At 40.4% G+C, this 15,003-nt stretch overlaps 1 protein-coding gene across 2 annotated transcripts in view; it reads left to right on the forward strand.

Annotated features, from left to right (window-relative positions):
- The window catches only part of LOC122802512 (inosine-uridine preferring nucleoside hydrolase-like), a 440,651-nt gene that overhangs the window by 204,190 nt on the left and 221,458 nt on the right, over positions 1 to 15,003 (forward strand). For both annotated transcript variants that reach the window (XM_044072166.1, XM_044072167.1), the window contains one exon: positions 4,594 to 4,773. In XM_044072166.1, the coding sequence (XP_043928101.1) occupies positions 4,594 to 4,773 (180 nt within the window). The remainder of the gene's footprint in view (positions 1 to 4,593; positions 4,774 to 15,003) is intronic.

Consider the following 15,003-nt stretch of genomic DNA (forward strand, 5'->3'; position numbering starts at 1 on the left):
TTGAAAACCTCTGTTGCTGCAAATTCCAACTGACTAGGTAGAATGTTGGGAATCTTTCTTTTCTTCGTTGGAGGATAAGAAAAGGGGCTAGAATAGCCTCAGGTGATTATTCTTAACACCAAGGAATCCGTTGTCTGGTAATTCTTCAGGAGCACTGATAGGCTTTCTCAGTAAAGGGGCTATAAATTCTCTGGTTGTGTGGTCCACCTCTGTCCCTAGGGCAACATTCATTTGAGTTGCCCCCCTCTGCCCCAGGGGGCCCTTTCTCCAGGTGTGTCCTGGTGATAACCCTTTGACTTTCTAAACCAGATCTTCTTGCCCATGCCTTTGGTTCCTAGAAAAGGTCCTTTGAAGGGTGGAGAAGTGGATCCTAACAGCAGACAGATGTTTGCTATCTTGTTCACTCCTAGTAAGTGTTTCTTTAACTTTGGGTCTGAAAAACATGGAACCATCGAACAGAACATTGATGAAGGATGTCTTAAAGCCTTCTGCAAATTTGCACAGGAGCATCTAAGCATGCCGATGCATGGTTATGCCACTGCCTGCTGCCCTGGCTTTATTGGAAAGCAAATGCATGGCTACATTAGACATAGACTGCAGAACATACAGTTGGGAGTCCATTGTTTTTTGAACATCCACTAATAAGTTATCCAAGAAGGACTTGATAAGCTGCTTGGTCATGTCCCTCTGAAAATATGTTATGGTGGCAAAACAGTTGAGTACTCTGAGTGTGAATGTTGCTGAAGCATACTTCCCAAATCTTTCCAACGCCCCTGACCCCCTACTACTACCATGACATCTACTGGTGGACCCTTGTTCCAGTGCTTTCTGTCCTAAGGGTCTACCAGAATCCTGTTTTTTTTGAGAATAGGTTCCACTACATGATTGTACCTCCAGGCTTGCTAAACCACTAGGTCTCTACGGGCTTCAGTGGGTGGTATCACCCAGTATGCAGATGAGCCAGTACCAAAGGCCATAAGGAACACAGATTCTTCTGATGAAGCAGCTTTGGTGGACCAACACCCTCACTGCTTCATCAATTCTAGGGTATCACAAAAGTTGACATTTTCTAGAGGGGACCTGGGAGACCCTTCACCTTCATCCAGATCTGTGTCTTCTGTGACAGACGCTAGAGAGGAGTATAGGTGTTTCGGTTTATAAATCTGTTTTCTAGGGCCTTGTCTCAGGGGAATCTCAGAAGATAGGTCTGAATTAGATTGGGAACGTGACCATAGAGTATCTTCCATGCCTAATGGGACTGACTGTTCCTATCAATCTGAATGAGCAGAGTGAGTCACAAGATCCAACAGAAGTTGGGACAGATCTGAGCTTGAAGTGTTACCTGATTTCCTGGCCTAGCCAAAACCCATTCAAATATCTTAAAAGCCAAGTCTACAGTTGGAGCTGAGGGAACATGCCTCCTATCTGAAGAAGAATAAACAATCCCAGCCTCAAATGGTGTCAGCTGCAAGGCTGACCTTAGACTCAAGCTACTGAGAGTTAGGCATGGCTCCAAAAATGTCAGAGTCAACTCCACCCCCAGGGCCATGGTACAAATGCTTCAACTCTAGGAGTCATCTCGATCCGAAAGAGCCAGAGTCAAGAGAGTAAGGGATGCTGACAGAGTCAAAGTTGCCCAAACTGCCTGCTCTGACTGAAGTGCTGCAGAAGGGTTTGGACCTGTGGGAACCAGATCTGAGGGGCAGACTAGTGCCAGAGATATCAGTGGAGGGGTAGGTGGACCTGCACCCAAAGTGCCCAAAGGGGACGGTGCCAGGAGGACCCATAGTTGGATCTGTGTCCACAAGAATCTCCACATCATTTGATCTATGTCCATTTTTGTAAGGCTTCTGGCAGACCAGATAGACCTCAAAGATGATGCCACTGACAGGGGTCTGGATTATTGTTGTTCTTGCACAATTAGGGAGTGGAATCTAGGATCCAGTGAATTCATGGATGAAGTGAGGGAGATTGGATCCAACTTGGCTGGTGGATCTGACTTCCTCAGAGTCTTAGGCAGAGGACCCAAAGAATCTGTTAGATCTGGAGAACTTTTCCTGGTCTTTTCTCCTCCTTCTCGTCACCTCAGATCTTTCTTGTCCTTCTTTGGACTTTTCTTTCTCCTTATTTTCCTTCTTGTCCATCTTCTTACCAGGCGAAGCTGAAGTTGGTATGGAAGAATCAAAGCTGGAAGGTTGAGAAGCAGACCTTTTCTGAGTTGGAAACAAGGATTTTAAAATTAACTTCTCCTTAGGGCCCTGAATGTCCCTAATCCTGAAAGAGAAACAATGTCACATTTTACATCAAGATGGGCAGCGCCGAAACAATAAACACATAACAAGTGCAGATCATCTGGTGAAATTTTATGTCCACAAGCTGTGCACTTCTTAAAACTTTGGATTTTGTCAGACATTAGCAGAAAAATAAACAATACTAAGATAAGAGTATTACTTATGTAAATAATTTAAAACAATTTCTCTACAAAAAATTGCTATAAAAAACTACTTATTTAATTGCCTAAAAATGTATATATTTATACCTAAACAAGCAAATCTACACACGGAAACACAGCAAGTATTGAAACACTATAGACAGCTATCACCTAAAACCTACTTTAAGACTACAAACCTCTTCTTCTTCTTTCAGCTGTTCTCGTTAGGGGTTGCCACAGCAGATCATCTGTTTCCATTTCTTCCTGTCCTCTGCATCATGCTCTTTCACACCAACCACCTGCATGTCCTCTCTCACCACATCCATAAACCTTATCTTAGGCCTTCCTCTTTTCTTCTTACCTGGCAGCTCTATTCTTAGCATCCTTTTCCCAATATACCCAGCATCCCTCCTCAGCACATGTCCAAACCAACGCAATCTCGCCTCTCTTGCTTTGTCTCCAAACTGTCCAACCTGAGCTGGCCCTTTAATATACTGATTCCTAATCCTGTCCATCCTAATCACACCCAGTGCAAATCTTAACATCTTTAACTCTGCCACATCCAGCTCTGACTCCTGCCTTTTCGTCAATGCCACCGTCTCCAACCCATATAACATAGCTACAAATCTATCTGCACTAATTATTTATATAAAGTAGGAAAGGAGAAAACAAGTCGGGAAAGATCGGTCAGCAACTTTAGAGGAATGGAGGGAATTATGGGAAGAGGAGAAGTCAGAGCCTCAGATCCACACCTTGATAAAAAAGGTGCCAAGGACGAATCTGACAAACCAAAGACTGAGTCAGACAAAAATAGACAACATCGGATCTAACTATACCCTTCCCCTACTTGTTGCTGGGCTGCAACCAAAATGACAACATTTTATAAATCTCTTCCAGAATGATTTGTAAAGTCATGTCTCTCTGCAGTTCCAGTGAACATTATCAATTTCATTAGCAAAATTTAACTGAACCTGTGGTTAATGAGATGGCCTTGTACTTGTTTGCAGTCTTAATAAACAATTTTATTTTCAAAGGATACTGTTTTCTCCAAATAAAGCTAATCATTGCCAGTTATGCAGTTTACTCTGAGGTAAAAAAAACATATGAGGGGGCTCTTATAGATACTGTGATTCTCCAGTGCAGTTAGGAATAAAGCATTTTCCCAATAATCTGCTTCATTATGGTACTCCTTCCCTACTGATGTAAAGGGATATCTTGGGGGGGGGGGGAGCTTTTCTAAGAAAAGGATGATCAATCCAACTACATGGTGTTTCTGGAAATCTGACTAACCCTTTCATTGTAAAATGCTCAGGTACACATAGATGAAACAATTTTCATGTGCTTTTACTTAGTTGCTATATTAAGTATCAAAAGTCTCAATCTATAACTCTTGAAGGTTGTAACGAGTACATAATGTATTTAATTCTTGTCATTTTTATTAATACATCTGGTTGATCACAATGAGCAAGTAATGTATTTAATATTATTAATTTACATTTACCTATCTCATGCACTGCTCAATAAACAAAGTTTATGTGTGAGAACAATACATGCAGAATAATGTTCAGGATGAGAAAACAAGCTTAAGGTAAGGCAGGAACTGAGCAATTTATGTAATGTTGGACTGAATGACATTTGTTATAGAAAAAGAAAGAAAATGTGTAATGTATAACGCATATAAATGAAAATGTTAATATGGTTTATCTTCTCTTCTATTAATGTACATGTACCAATGTCTTAAAGGGATAATTTAAAAAAGGTGTTTAAGAAAATAGCAAAGTTTATATTAATTGTACCTGATGTATGTCTTGATCCTCGTTTGACTTGAATCATGACCAGTTAGTTTATCCAACAAATAAATAAAATTATTATTAAATGAGTTATGTAATGTTTGACAGACAATGTCTGGACAGATTATAAGTGATATATAACGTTTGCAACTACAATTATGTCAGTATGGTTTGTTTTCATTTATATAAATGTATGATTGCCCATGTCATAAGTGATAATTTAATAAAGATGTTTCTTTTATAAAAAAGATATCTTGCTTTTACCTATAATAATATCAGCACTAGTGCATTACTTGAAAGCTGTACTGAAATATAATTGGTTGATTAATTAATTTCAGTTCTAAGTACAGTTTGTGGTCTGTGTGTATTTAGATCCCTGTGTACCGTGGGGCTGCCTCATCGTTTCTTGGTGAAAATGTTGGAATGGCTGACTACCATGGGTCAGATGGCTTAGGAGGCGTACCTGATCCTGAAGCTCCTGCGCTGGACTGTATACAGGAGGAACATGCTGTAACTGCCATGATACGCATCGTTTCAGAGCACATTGGAAAGGTAAGACTTTATGTATGTCCTCTTCTTGCAGGTAATGAGCTACTGTACAATCGCACCACTTAGCAGGAAGTTAATTCAGCTTGTATACTGACTCATTTAGATTGTAGCAGTATAGCTAAGATGGTTAAGGCTCTTACCTTCTAACAAGTTCAGACCTGTAATACTGAGCTTGAGTCCATCTGTTTCACACACATGTTGCATGAAACATTTTAACAGACATTGCTTGTTGCCCTTGTGCATAGTGTGCTCACAGTTAAAAAAAATTAATAAAAAATTGTAAAATTATGTTGCCATTTTAAAATATGGTACAGGATATCTGTGCCATGGCCAGGTCAAAATAACATAATTTAATAAAAATCACAATTGGCCCTTTTGGTAGTTTCACACCATAAGCTCCATACTCTGAATGCTAGTCAAAATTCCAATATAAGAACATAAATAAAAATGCATTCAAATGGAAAAATCCACAAACAGCTTTAATAAATACAGCTTAAGTGCTTTCGTCCCTACCACACTATGAAACTTCATCAAAACAGCAACTTCTCAAAAAACACTTACTTAAATACATACAACACATCTAATTAAATGTTAATATAACAATTAAATCCATTAAACAGCAAAGCATGTTCTTTCCTTAAAGGTCAAAGTACCCCTATATAATTTCACACAGAATCACAATGGGTTTAAGCGTTACATAATACATTACATAAAAAATATTATTTAAAACATGTTTCCTAAAAATATCTCTTAAAAATGATTCTTAAAAAATGTGTTAATAATGAAACACATTAATTATGTCAAAGGTCCAAAGCTCCTCTTTTCAAAACTGGCAAGATAGAAACCAAATCATTAATACCTGGTGGTACATTTTTAGTTTGGTTATCCAAAAATATTCTCTTAATTCAACAAAATATTCCCAACACCCTCTTCTTGGATTCAAAGTCACTAGTTCTAGAATTCCAAACCTAAACTTTAGCCTTACTATTAAGGGTACAACAAAATGTGGGACATGTAGGCAATGTCCCCTATATTTTGGATATCGATAGTATTACTTTAAAAGATGTAGGTTAAATTGGATAAGGGTAACTGTAATACAAAAGGACTGGTGTATATTTCTATCTTTGACCAGTGTGGAAGCTATTATGTGGGAAAAACTGAAAGAAAATTGAAAACCAGGATTTATGAGCACTTATATGCAATGTCCAAAAAGAACATTAGCAATTCCTTATTTAAACATTCCCTACAATGTCCAGGTTTTACAATGTTTAGGTTTGGAATTCTAGAACTAGTGCCTTTGAATCCAAGAGGAGGGTGCTGTGAACCTTTTGTTGAATTAAGAGAATATTTTTGGATAACCAAGCTAAAAGCTTATGTACCACAAGGTATTAATGATTTGGTTTCTATCTTGCCAGTTTTGAAAAGAAGAGCTTTGGATGTTTGACATAATTTAATTAATGTGTTTCATTATTAACATATTTTTTAAGAATAATTTTTTTAAGAGATATTTTAGGAAACATTTTAAGTAATATTTTTATGTAATGTATTATGTGACGCTTAAAACCATTGGGATTATGTGTGAGATTATATAGGGTACCTTGATTGTTAAGGAAAGAACATGCTTTGCTATTTAATGGTTTTAATTGTCAATATTAACATTTAATTACGTGTTGTATGCATTTAAGTAATTGTTTTTTGAGAAGCTGTTGTTCTGATGAAGTCCCATGCTGTGGTAGGGACGAAAACGCTTAACCTGTATTTATTACAGCTGTTCATGGATTTTTCCTTTTGGATGCATTTATATTTATGTTGTTATATTGGACTTTTGACTACCATTCAAGAGTATGGAGCTTATGGTGTGAAACTACCAAAAGGGCCAATTGTGATTTTTATTTAGCTTTTTTGGTGGCTCTTTTCCACCGGTTTACTGTTTAAAATAACATAATGTGATACTTAAAAGCACAAAAACAGCAGAAAATAACCGTAAATGGTAACCAATAAAAGAAAAAGTGGTTCAGGCACACCAGGAAACAGCTCACAGTTAATTTATCACAGTAAAATTCCACACAAGCGCTTTCACCCTGACATAATGCAGGGCTTTATCAAGTGAATAAAACACATAAAATTACAACCATTTAAGTAGCCTAAATTACAACCATTTAAGTAGCCTGTTACTCAGAAAAGGCGCCAAGGTATCTTAAAGGTATATAAACTCAATGGTATACATGCATTTGATCGGCCGGTGGATAGCCGATTGGAAAATGTGCAAAAGCAGTGCAGCAGGTTCTCACAATTGCAATCCGGAGATAAGCGAAACACACAATATCCTCCCTTTTTTGACCCATGGTAGCACTTGTTTAGGTGGTAGAGCGGTCAGAAATGTCGCATTCGGTGTTTTGTACGACATTCTGACCGTTCGCCACTTTCAAATTCGACATTGTGATTCAGCGTTACATCCATTCAAGGTTGGTGTGGACACTCAAATGAATGTATACCAAACTCAATCACTACATACTTGAATAAATAAAAAACAATTCACATTTTTTCCATGTAAAAATAATACAATCTCTTAAAAAACATAAAACATTAATGAAGTGTTGATGTAAGTGTACAGAATATACCAGTGTTAAAATTTTCTAGCCTTCTTTATTAAATATGGCTTAATAGAAATATGGTCATTCAGACCTGGGGGGAGGGGGGGTAGTTGCATTAAGCTTAACCTGCCAGTAGGTTTCTCTACAACTGAGCCAGTTCTCCCAGTCACCTCCCCTAGGATCCACACAGACGTGTTCCAAAATACCAAAAAGAAATCCAGTGTGACTGGGCTATGTAGAGAGGTGCCTGTAAAGAGCGTTATTCAGACTCTTCTTCTTAATATTATAACTGTGTTCATAAATTTGCTTTCCCAGTGCTCTTTCAGATTTCCCCACATAACAACTAGGGCAGTCTTTACATAAGGCCAAGTAAACTATACCCTTGGTCATACAGTTGCCCCTCCTAAAATGTTTAGCACTCTTCATATTATTGTCCAACATTATTTGTTCCTTACCAGTAATGTATTTGCAGTACCCACATCTCCCACATTTTCTAGTTCCAAAGTCACCCTGATGTTTTATCTCATTCCTGTTTCTTTCAAAAACTTTTTTTTAAAATAGTACCTGTCTTAAAAACAAATTTAGGACTCTCACCTATTTTTGCACAATGTCTTTATTAAATTTTAACATTTTCCAATTATTCTTAATCAAGTCTTTAATTTCCTGTGAAGCATGGCTGTGTTGAATCACCAATGCTGTTGTGAAATATTGCTCATCATCACCCCATGACATGAAAGGATTTGTGAGTTTCACCTAGTAAGGGCACATATTTGACACACCACCCCTCGATAACTTCCAAGGCTACCTCCTCAAGTAAACTTACAGGGTACCCCCTGTCATAAAATAGTTTGGAAATGAACTCTACTTCATCCAAGAAGTCATTTCTCTCCGAGGTCATCCTAGCTGCCCTGTCTATCTGACCTTTCACAATAGTTCTCTTTTGTTTCCAAGGGTGCAGGGAAGATAGGAATTACTAAAAGTACTTTTTCTATGTATCCTAGATTTTAACCATCCTTCAAACTCAGTCACTCAAATCCCAGTCCTATCATATTTATATGTAAATCTTAAAAAAATTGTAGTAGTGTTCAGATACTCAATGAAATGGGTTAAAGTATCTTCAGGTCCATCCCATATGTTGTATCATCCAAAAAACGCTGATATAGTTTAATGTATTTCCAATAATCACAATTGGATACACACATAATTTCCCGTTTCAAAAGGACTAGGTTGGCGTATATGGGGGCACAAGCTGCCCCTATAGCTACACGTCTAATCTGTTTAAAGGTCTCCCCCTCAAAATAGCTGTAATTGTTCTCTAACACCATCCTCATAAGTTCAACTAATACATATACTTCCAAATTAAGTAAGGAGCTTTTCTCAGTAAGAATTGCATAGAAAAATTCCAAACCTTCTTCAGTTGGGATACATGAAAACAAGTCAACTACGTCGATGGTCAAAAAATACACTTCTCCTACACAAAGTTCAGGTGTTAAGTTCCACAGGAAATCCAAAGAGTCTTTTAATAAGTGTGGGTACTCATCCATGATATGTTTAAGTGAATGGTCTAAAAAGTAGCTATAGGGTAAGTTTTAGACCCTTCCCCAGATACAGTGGGTCTATAAGGTGGGTTTGTAGTACTCTTATGTATCTTGGGAATACCAAAAAAAGAAGCAAGTCTAGGCTTCTTAGTCTGAAGTATTCCACCTATCCTCTGGTCAAGTCTATTTTCCAATACAAATTCCTCTATTGCCAGGTCCAACTTCCTGTAGGAAATATTAAATCTGAAGTGGTTAACTTCATTTGGTCTGCAACCTGTGGGTATCGGATCCGACCTCGGATCCGAGCCGGCAGCTTTACCTAGCTAAAGATCCGAGCTCCTAGCTCCTCCCCTACCCATAATCCCCTGCAACACATCCCCCAGTGACTAACATTGAGCAGCTTCCCTGCCCCCCGGAGAGGTGGTTACTGACTTGAAACTGTAGTTTTATTGGCCACTAGGGGTCATTTCCATAACTCCTTCATCTTCCTCTCTTAAAACCTAGTTGCCTCGTGGTTTGAGCATCTTTTCAGGCTTGTTGGCTGTTGGTGAAGCGCCCTCCAAGAGGAAAAAACGCTGAGAGAAGAAGGGAGCCACTTTTGAGATTTTAAGTATTTTTTCTCTGTTTATTTGCTAAGTTTTTCTGCATAGCTGCCTAGCTTGAGCATTTTCTGGCTTGTTAAACTTGATTTCTGTATTAGTAGCTGTATTTAGAGCACAACCAAAAGCTGTTTGCTGAATTTCCTGTTTGCACTTAATTTTAAATCGTTTTTTCTTAAAACTTGCATATTTTCTGTCCTTGACCTAGCACTCTTGTGTGGGGTCATTTACTGCACTGTTATAACTTGATATTACTTGTGAACCTCTGCTATCTCTGTAAAAAAGAAAAACAAAAAAAAAATCTTGCTTTTTTCCCACTTTTCTGAGAGTTAAAAAAGTTCAGTTACAGGCTTGCTGTTCCTGAACTGTTTGAAAGTTTCTGTGAGGCCATTTTTGCTTGGGCTGAAGGAGGGTCTCTGTGTTTCTCAGTGGCAGTGACTAAGATTGAGCAGCTTCCCTGCCCCGGAGAGGTGGTTACTGACTTGAAACTGTAGTTTTATTGGCCACTAGGGGTCATTTCCATAACTCCTTCATCTTCCTCTCTTAAAACCTAGTTGCCTCGTGGTTTGAGCGTCTTTTCAGGCTTGTTGGCTGTTGGTGAAGAACCCTCCAAGAGGAAAAAACGCTGAGAGAAGAAGGGAGCCACTTTTGAGATTTTAAGTATTTTTTCTCTGTTTATTTGCTAAGTTTTTCTGCATAGCTGCCTAGCTTGAGCATTTTCTGGCTTGTTAAACTTGATTTCTGTATTAGTAGCTGTATTTAGAGCACAACCAAAAGCTGTTTGCTGAATTTCCTGTTTGCACTTAATTTTAAATCTTTTTTTCTTAAAACTTGCATATTTTCTGTCCTTGACCTAGCACTCTTGTGTGGGGTCATTTACTGCACTGTTATAACTTGATATTACTTGTGAACCTCTGCTATCTCTGTAAAAACAAAAACAAAAAAAATCTTGCTTTTTCCCACTTTTCTGAGAGTTAAAAAGTTCAGTTACAGGCTTGCTGTTCCTGAACTGTTTGAAAGTTTCTGTGAGGCCATTATTGCTTGGGCTGAAGGAGGGTCTCTGTGTTTATCAGTGGCAGTGACTAACATTGAGCAGCTTCCCTGCCTCCCGGAGAGGTGGTTACTGACTTGAAACTGTAGTTTTATTGGCCACTAGGGGTCATTTCCATAACTCCTTCATCTTCCTCTCTTAAAACCTAGTTGCCTCGTGGTTTGAGCGTCTTTTCAGGCTTGTTGGCTGTTGGTGAAGCACCCTCCAAGAGGAAAAAACGCTGAGAGAAGAAGGGAGCCACTTTTGAGATTTTAAGTATTTTTTCTCTGTTTATTTGATAAGTTTTTCTGCATAGCTGCCTAGCTTGAGCATTTTCTGGCTTGTTAAACTTGATTTCTGTATTAGTAGCTGTATTTAGAGCACAACCAAAAGCTGTTTGCTGAATTTCCTGTTTGCACTTAATTTTAAATCGTACTTTTCTTAAAACTTGCATATTTTCTGTCCTTGACCTAGCACTCTTGTGTGGGGTCATTTACTGCACTGTTATAACTTGATATTACTTGTGAACCTCTGCTATCTCTGTAAATAAGAAAAACAAAAAAAAATCTTGCTTTTTTCCCACTTTTCTGAGAGTAAAAAAGTTCAGTTACAGGCTTACTGTTCCTGAACTGTTTGAAAGTTTCTGTGAGGCCATTTTTGCTTGGGCTGAAGGAGGGTCTCTGTGTTCATCAGTGGCAGTGACTAACATTGAGCAGCTTCCCTGCCCCGGAGAGGTGGTTACTGACTTGAAACTGTAGTTTTATTGGCCACTAGGGGTCATTTCCATAACTCCTTCATTTGTCCTCAGAGGAGTGGTTTAGGGCAGTGACTTGTGGTTTGTTGGCCAATTTGGGTAATTTCCTGTCTGTTCCAGCCCCCTGCTATAAAGCACGCTTTAGCTGATTTAGCCGATTTAGCGGGAGTTGCTACTGTTGCACACTAGGGCAGCGCCGGTTAAGCAGGTTTAAACTATTTGGGCTACCTAAAGTCCACTCTTCAAATTTTCCCTTAAAACTACCTTCCTCGAACTATACTACTGATCTAATCAGCGTATCCTATAATTAAAAAGACCATCTCTACTTGACTCCAAGTAGACTATTCTCTATCTGTTAAACGTAGCACTTGCTCCTACAGTACTTATTACCTTGATACGGCACTCTTGTCATAGATAGTACCCCAAAAAGGCAACCCACCATTTCTCGGTCACCCACGTCCCCCGGAATCTTTTTTAAAGTTTTTTGTCTATTCCTTCTAGCATGTCGAGGGATCAGTTGCTAGTGTCCTCTCCTGCTCAGCTGGTGAACCTGGGAATATTGAGGCAATGTTACAATTGCCTCATGTACACAGACAACCCTCTCCTCCTCCCACAAAACACAAATACATGCGAGAGATGCAACTATACGGCCAAACTGGAGGCTGAGCTCTCTCAACATAGGACTGGCAAGACCAGTCAGGAGGAGAAGGTTGCCACACACACTATAGACCCAGTCTCACATATTACCATTACAACCTCAAATCATACACATAAACACACAAAGACATACTCGGAGGCTCTGATCAAAAATCTACCAAAACAGCAGAGGCCACCAAAGCAGACACCCAAACAACCACCACCTCAGAACACAAAACCTGCAACACATAGACCTCACAGTCAGAGTGTCAAACAGTCACAGCCCTTAAGGCCAAACACAATGCCAGACACACTAGTCATTGGTGACTCCATAGTCAGACACACTGGCGTCCGCTCACCAGACTGAGTAAGGAGAAGGTCACAGTAAGCTGCCTGTCGGGCGCTAGAATCCGCCACATAACGCAAGCACTCAGGTCTCTCAACAGCAGGTACAAATATGATTCAGTCATTGTCCACGCTGGTGTAAACGACCTGAGACGCACCTCCTTGGACTACATGAAAAGAGACATTGAGGAGCTCTCTGATTATGTAGCCCAGACAGGTATGACCCTGACCTTGAGCAGTATCCTACCTTCACCAAGAATGATGCCACAATACAGAGATAAGATGATCAGCTTTAACAATTGGCTTAAACACTGGTGTCATTCAAAGGGGATCCAGTGTCTGTCTGCCTGGGATGACATGCTGGACAAGCCACGCTGCTTCGCAAGGGACGGCTTGCACCTGTCACCCTGGGATTCGGATATTGGCAAAGGCTCTTGCCACCCCCATAGTGCCTTTTTAGGCAAGGCTCAAATTCTAAACCTACCACCCTAGAACACAAAAAGGAAAAAACTAAGGGTAATGCTGCTCAATGCCAGAAGTCTAAATCTCAAAATGCACGCACTCGAGGCCCTTCTCAGTATGGAGAACATCGATGTCTGTGCTGTGACAGAAACCTGGTTCAAGGCTCCTGAGAGCACCCCAGCGCTATCAGGTTTTACCTCATATCATGCGTTCCGGCCCCAAAATCTGGACAATACCAAGAAAGGAGGGGGGGGTATCCATATTCATCAAGGACACCCACACCTCAAGACTGGTGGCAACGCACGATGCATCTGAGACCATCCAGGTGCAATTAACCATAGGCAAGACTGCTCTGCAAATTGTAGCATGTTACAGGTCACCCTCACAAACTCAGGAACCTCACATGGCCTTCCTGAAAACACTAGTACGGATCAATGTATCACCAAACGCCATCATTCTAGGTGACGGCAATTACCCTAATATAGACTGGGAACACTACTCAAGCCCAAACACCCTAGCCCAAAAGTTCCTGGAATTCATAAACTCAAATGCCATGGAACAACTAGTCACCATCCCCACAAGAGGAGATAACATACTTGATCTCATCATCACGAACATGGGAGCACAATGTTCAACACCGGAGGTGTACCCTCACTGGTGAGATCAGACCACAAACTAATCTCGCTGGAGGTCCTCATCCCACCCCCACCTGAAATAAAAAGACCACAGTAAAGAACTTCTCAAAAGCCGACTTCACACTTCTAAAGACTAGTGTGGTCTCCTTTAAGGCCCCGAGCCGGAAAACAGTACTCAAGCCGCTGAATCACTTACAAATGCCTTCTACCAGCACCTGCAGGACTGCATGGATAAGGCAATCCCAAGCAAAACAAAGACTCTTTGTACCAAAGGCAAGCGTCCAGTCTGGTGGACCCCAGCCATAAACAAACTCTACAACAAAAGGAGGAAGCTACTACAAGATAGAGCAAAATCCTTAAAAGGTAAGACACCCTTGATCACTATAAGTAAAAACTAAGAGCTCTCATAAAATCATCCAAAGCAAATTTCGAGAGAAAAATAGCTAAAGACTCAAAAGACAATCATAAGGCCTTCTTTAGCTATGTTAGAAACCTGGGAGGAAACTCCCAGATATGCTCAGAGCTAGTTCAAAATGATGTGAAGATTACTGATCCTACAGACATTGCCAACATACTGGCTGACAGGTTCAGTGCAAACTTCTCCCCTCCCCAAAAGGAGAGATATCTATACCAAACGATTGCAGCCCCCAAACATCTCCAGCGCCCAAGTGAGAACTGCTCTCTCCAAAGCAAAAACACAGCATCCATGGGACCTGATGGTGTCCCCGGCTGTGTGCTCCATGAACTCAATGAGGAATTAAACCCACAGCTAGGACAGCTGTTTAATCAAAGTCTTACCTCTGGATACGCACCCAGGAGTGACGACTGCAACTGTGGTACCACTTCACAAAGGCGGTGCCTCCACCGACCCTGGAAATTACCGCCCATTAGCTTGACAAGCCTTATCTGCAAAGCCATGGAGAGGATCATAATGGACCTCATAAATAAAGACATAGGGAATTTGCAGACTTTGGATCCAACCCAGTTTGGCTTTGTCAAAGGCAGATCATGCCTTTTAAACTTGGTTGACTTTTTGAAACAGTCCCCAAAGCCATTGATGAGGTAAGGCAGTCCATACAGCCTACCTCGATCTGGCTAAGGCCTTCGATACAATACCCCATTCGGGTATCATTGAAAAACTCATCTGCTTAAATGTCAACCCATACATCACAAGATGGGTTGCAAACTGGCTGAGTGACAGAACCCACAGGGTCAGAGCTGCTGGCGCCATGTCAGACTCAAAGCCTGTCACAAGTGGTGTCCCACAGGGCTCAGTCCTGGGCCCACTCTTGTTTGGCATCTACTTTTCCGAAGTACAAGCAAACACAGGAGGGTTATGGCTGACAAAGTTTGCAGATGACTGCAAACTGGGCGCCATAGTAGAAAACACATCTGACACAGATATCCTTCAGAAGGGTCTCACAGAAACGGATAACTGGTGCCAGAGCCACAGCCTAAAGTTAAATGCCAAAAAATGCATAGTCATACCCTTCGGGAAAAACAAGGTTACCCCTAGCTACCAAATAGGTGGCAATCCACTGAGCACAGAAGAAGTTATCAGGGACCTGGGGACCCAGGTTGATAGTAGTCTGTCATTCGACACCCATGTAGCTAAAGTAGTTAGGAAGACCTTCTACATT

The sequence above is a fragment of the Protopterus annectens genome, chromosome 5.part0, assembly GCF_019279795.1.
Source record: "Protopterus annectens isolate FY-2018-M chromosome 5.part0, PAN1.0, whole genome shotgun sequence".
Classification (NCBI taxonomy): Eukaryota; Metazoa; Chordata; order Ceratodontiformes; family Protopteridae; genus Protopterus; species Protopterus annectens.